Source organism: Pinus tabuliformis, chromosome 1_2 (assembly GCF_031772625.1).
Source record: "Pinus tabuliformis cultivar Carrire ecotype Pingquan chromosome 1_2, CPIR1, whole genome shotgun sequence".
NCBI lineage: Eukaryota > Viridiplantae > Streptophyta > Pinopsida > Pinales > Pinaceae > Pinus > Pinus tabuliformis.
In genome coordinates this window covers 533,136,906-533,141,876 of record NC_142298.1, presented here as the reverse complement: position 1 = coordinate 533,141,876, position 4,971 = coordinate 533,136,906, and the positions used below count along the sequence as shown (strand labels likewise).

Sequence of the window (4,971 nt, the reverse complement as noted above, 5' to 3'; positions counted from 1 at the left end):
GATTTCTTCTTTGTCTTATGCTAGACTTCTTAGTTCCTCAGCTGCGGCCTGAACCTCTCTAACCATGGCGATGATCTTTGTCTCTTCTTTTCGATTTCTTTTCTTCATATGCTTTAGTCGCGCTTTGCAACCCATGACTGTGGTCACTCCTTTTCTTATCGTTGTTTTGTTGATTGCATGCGGCTATCTTTCATATCACTCCTGAAAAAAATATGATTTTCAATATGCACCCTTGTAAGGCACAATCTTCACCCAAAAATTTATCATGCTTAACAAAAAACACGAAATAAGTTTATAGACTTACAAAATAATTTTATAAGCTTACATACTTTTGCAAAGCCCTAAACTCTCTCCTCAATAAAACCCTTTTCTGTTTAAAAAAAAATCACTTTAGAAATTTCCTTCTCAAAACCAACTTTATAAACATATTTGTAAACTTTTTCAAACCATACACTTTGTTTAATATCTAAAACCACCTTTTTTAACCGAGCCTTTTTATAACTCTTTACCAACCTTATAAGTTCCTAATCACATTTCAATATCTCAAAACAAACCCTTTATTATTAGCAAAACAAATATCCCTTCGTATAACTATACGGTCTGACCACTAAATCTTATGCGGGTCACTTCAAAATCGTGTTGACTTTCTCGCCGTGGCCAACGCACCTTTTTAAAAAATTGTTTTTGACTTTGCTAACGCGGTCTCCACGACGAGAAACGCAGGCGTTAGTTCTCTAACGGTAGGGTTTCTATGTTAATCATTCTGGCTTGTATTATTATTTACAGATATTAATTAAGGCTGCATTTCAAATCCTTATATTCTTGTTCTTGCTGAAAGTTTATTTTTAATAGGACACTAAAATATGCCATATCTGTTAAAAGTTTTGCTGTCTATGATCTTACATATGTATTGAATGCAAGGAAAACCATAATAAAATTTTTTTTTTTCATAAGAACAAATTTTCAACTGTCCAGAAATCGAATTGGATTCATCATGACAAGATCATTATTATTGAAAATTCCAGTGTCTCCATAATAACAATTCTTCGAAATTCTTATTTTCCACACTTCTTCTCCAAGCTTCTGAATGCCAGGAAACCTCTATCAAGGAATCTAATGACCAAGTAAAATCAAAAATATCAACCACACAATCTGTAAGAAACTCTATTCGAAATTCTTATTTTCCACACTTCTTCTCCAAGCCTCTGAATGAACTCTATTCAAAATTCTTATTTTCCACACTTCTTCTCCAAGCCTCTGAATGCAAGGAAACCTCTATAAGAAAAGATTAGCCACACAATCCGTAAGAAACTCTAAATAACTGTAAATACTTCGAACTGATATTTAAACTAACAACTTCCTCTCTATCACTCAATTGCCAATCAGGTTAATGATACATCTCAGACTCTCTCCTTTAATCATGTAATCAAATGCCTTGTTGATATCGGCAAATGAAACCTCGTGTGTAATAAATTTCTCCAGTTCAATCTTCTGCAAAATATAAACCAGGAAAGTAACTCAGGTTAAAAACCTTATTACATAAAGATCACAGAGTAGAGCTATCTACTAAGAAATCAGCGGGCATGGTCTGAGAGAGCCATTTCTATCAGAAAATCTAAGCAAATAAATTAATCACCAGTGATTTAAGCTTTTTATCTTATAACGGTCATAAATAGATGATAGAAGCCTTACCTTAGCCAAATACATTTCTACAAGACCTGGCAAATCAGAACGGGGCTTATAGTTCCCATAGAAAGTTCCTTTCAATGTCCTTTCAGTCAGAAAATTCAAGGGACTGGTTGGAAAGACTGCGTCTGAATGAGGGACCCCCACTAAAACGGCTACACCCCAACCCTGAACAAACACATACCCATGTGATCAGCATATGCATAGTTGCTAAAACTGAGCGTATATTTACAATTTCAGAAGAAAGGGAAGGCAAGGCAAAGCAGAGTAAATACGTCATGGCAGGATTCGAAGGCTTGAATCATGGCCTTAAAATTCCCCGTGCACTCGATACTGTAGTCCACCCCTCCATCAGTTTTCTCAGCAATAACCTGTAAAAGAATTTAGTCAGCAGTTCTTGCAAGGCAAGGTAAAACTGTATTCAGCTTTAAAAGTTAATTAATATAAACTAAGTGACCTCTTGAACAGGCTTGGCGTGGTCCAGTGGCTTAATAAATTCCGTTACACCAAAGAGTTTTGCTGTAAAAGGATCAACAAAAATTAGAAAGGAAAGGCAATTCTTCAGTCAAGACTCAAACATATACACACTGATTCACAAATGATGGAAATGGGCAATTTAACATATATACACTGATTAACAAATGGTGGAAATGGGCAATTTTCAACCTTTTTCAAATCTTTCACTGTTTAAATCGATTCCAATTATTCGAGAAGCTCCTGCAATTCTTGCCCCTTCAGCAGCCTGCATAGATTAACCCAAACAAGATGCGTAACAGAAAACTAAAGGGTACACTCATGATATTGGTCCCAAAATATTCAGGAACAGTGTTGAACTGTTAAATAATCATCATAATCCATTGATGACTGTAAAATAAGACATGAACATAAAGAGAGTACACTTGTCGTTAGTACTTACACCAAGCCCAACAGCCCCAAGGCCAAATACTGCTACTGTTGAACCCTTCTTGGGTTTGGCTACATTCAAAGCCGCAACCATCCCTGAATCCACAGCAAAATGAAGTTTGAATGACATTTCTAATCTAGGAAACGATCATGGGTTTCACAATCATCAACCAAGTACATTAAGAAGTTCGCATGAAGTAGTTTACCTGTTGAGGCACCAAAACTCAGAACACAGACTTTGTCAAGAGGGGCCTCTGGATTAATTTTGGCAACACAACCGGCATGAGCAACAGTGTACTCGCTGAAAGTCGATGTACCAAGGAAATGGTAAATCGGTTTCCCATCTTTTGAAAACCTTGTTTTTCCATCATTTATCATAACCCCTCTCTCAGTGTTAATTCTTAGAAGATCACACATGTTGCTCTCCTCTGACTTGCAGTGTCTGCATTCTCCACATTCTCCAGTAAATACAGGAAGCACAGTGTCACCCTCCTTGAGGTCAGTCACCCCTTCTCCAACACTCTCAACAACCCTGTGTCAACCAACCTATAGTTAGTGTACAATAAATCACAAAGTTTCTCTCTTTTTCCCTTCTGAAATTCTACATGCCTACTAGTATAACTAATTAATTTTTTTTGAATAAAAAACAGAGTGCATACCCAGCTGCTTCATGTCCCAAAATGCGGGGAAAGAGAGGGGTTTGGCCCTGCCACAGAAAGCAGTATGAGTATCAGTTATTTAATTTCACTGTTGAAAATATGTAATAATCAATCTTTGTAGTGACTTAATTGTATAAAGAGGAAGCTCATGTATCATACAGTGCAGGGGAATGCCACATATCCAGACTTTAATTTTTATTGATGTTTAATAAATTTAGTTCCAATAATTTTTCAAAGCATACCTTTGCTTCCCAGAAATAAACGTCTGTATGACACAAGGCAGTATAATGAATTTTGATTCTGACTTCCCTTGCCTGTGGGGGAGCCACCTCCACTTCTTCAATCTTCAGAGGCTCCCCTGCTGCTCCACAGGAGCCACCTCCACTTCTTCAATCTTCAGAGGCTCCCTTGCTGCCCAGGCAACAGCAGCTGCAACAAAAATACAATATCAAAATATATCAGATTTCAAGAAGCACACATACAGTTTACATAAATCCACCTTAACCCTGAAAATCAATTTTGCCCTGAAATGATATACATGAAATAAATAGAATGTGGCCATGACTCTTTGCACTGAACTGAACTCAACTGGAGTAATTACCTTTGCATTTGATAACCTGGCCTGCAGTAGAGCTCGCCATTTTCGTTTCTGCGCAAATGGTCTTCTCTCGCTATGGTAGTATTATGCAGGACAAACAAAGGCTGGCCTCTTGCGTTGGTGGTGAAGGCAGATATGGTTCCTGAATTTATATCCCACTTTCCTTGAAACACTGATAATCGAATGCCGTGAAGGCTTTGCGAAGTCATGCGATATTTGTCGGAAGAAACCTCCATGTCATTAGTTTGAATTAATGAGGGCATAGTTATCCGCAATATTTATGGAGTCCATGGTTATCTGGTGGCCTTACCCATCAGCCATATCTATGAAATCCGAGTCTGCGTTTTGCCAACTGCTTTACACTCCATACTTTTTCGGAGAGCGTGGTGGGTATGCGAGGATAAAGGTCCACCTTTGACCTTCGATGGTTTCCTTTTTATGGATTTTGATATCAGCATTTTCAAAGTAGGCTCAGGTTTGTCGGGGCAATTGGTCATGCCTTAGTCTAACTTTTATATGCTTGGATTTTCCAATGGGCATATTTTTTGGTTATCACTTATGCATATTTTCTGGTTATCACTTATTTGTTATAAGTTTGACTTATAAAATATTTATAATTTAAGTTTAACATTAAAAAAATCGTTATTTGTTATAAATTATAAATGAGCTCCATTTAAAATGGAAAAAAAAATTATAATAAATATGGGGTAGCTGAATTTCTATTAAAAAATAAAAAATAAAATATATTTAAAATACAAATTTTATATTTTTTTAATTCAAATTTAAATAATTAACCCTACAAAATAAATTTTAATAAATTTTAAATTAAAAAGCTTTTTTAAAGATATTCTTATCTATAAACTATAAATTTTAATAATTTTTAAATTCAAAAGTTATTTTAAAATATATTCTTATCCATAAAAGTTTATGTTGCATTGAAGTTTAGCCTGATTAAATCATACTTCTGCATTGAAGTATATTTTTTTTGGGTGTGATTTGGATTAAATCATAATTTTGTTGATAAACAATAAAATTATAATTAATGATATATTTATTTATGTCATTTTTATGGAAGTATATTTCCTTGTTTTATTGCTTAATGAATTAATTTATAGTTTTGTTAGT

General features: G+C 35.1%; 1 protein-coding gene across 1 annotated transcript; it reads right to left on the bottom strand.

The window, feature by feature from the left end:
* Positions 1-968: 968 nt before the first annotated feature.
* LOC149206688 (alcohol dehydrogenase 1-like) lies at positions 969-4,006 on the bottom strand. Its single transcript, XM_089393777.1, has 11 exons — positions 3,850-4,006; positions 3,628-3,677; positions 3,491-3,577; positions 3,249-3,295; positions 2,796-3,121; positions 2,603-2,685; positions 2,353-2,428; positions 2,144-2,205; positions 1,962-2,057; positions 1,693-1,854; positions 969-1,491 (listed from the first exon to the last, which is right to left on the bottom strand). Exons 1-11 carry the CDS (start codon positions 3,887-3,889, stop codon positions 1,372-1,374), a joined length of 1,149 nt encoding a protein of 382 aa, XP_089249903.1. The 5' UTR covers positions 3,890-4,006; the 3' UTR covers positions 969-1,371.
* Positions 4,007-4,971: the final 965 nt, after the last annotated feature.

Excerpts from the sequence above, each read along its gene's own strand:
- LOC149206688 (XM_089393777.1), bottom strand. The coding sequence starts at position 3,889 with ATGGCGAGCTCTACTGCAGGCCAGGTTATCAAATGCAAAG. Across the intron at positions 3,678-3,849 it reads CCAGGTTATCAAATGCAAAG|CTGCTGTTGCCTGGGCAGCA; the intron begins GTAATTACTCCA and ends TTTTTGTTGCAG. Across the intron at positions 3,122-3,248 it reads TTGGGACATGAAGCAGCTGG|GGTTGTTGAGAGTGTTGGAG; the intron begins GTATGCACTCTG and ends TGGTTGACACAG.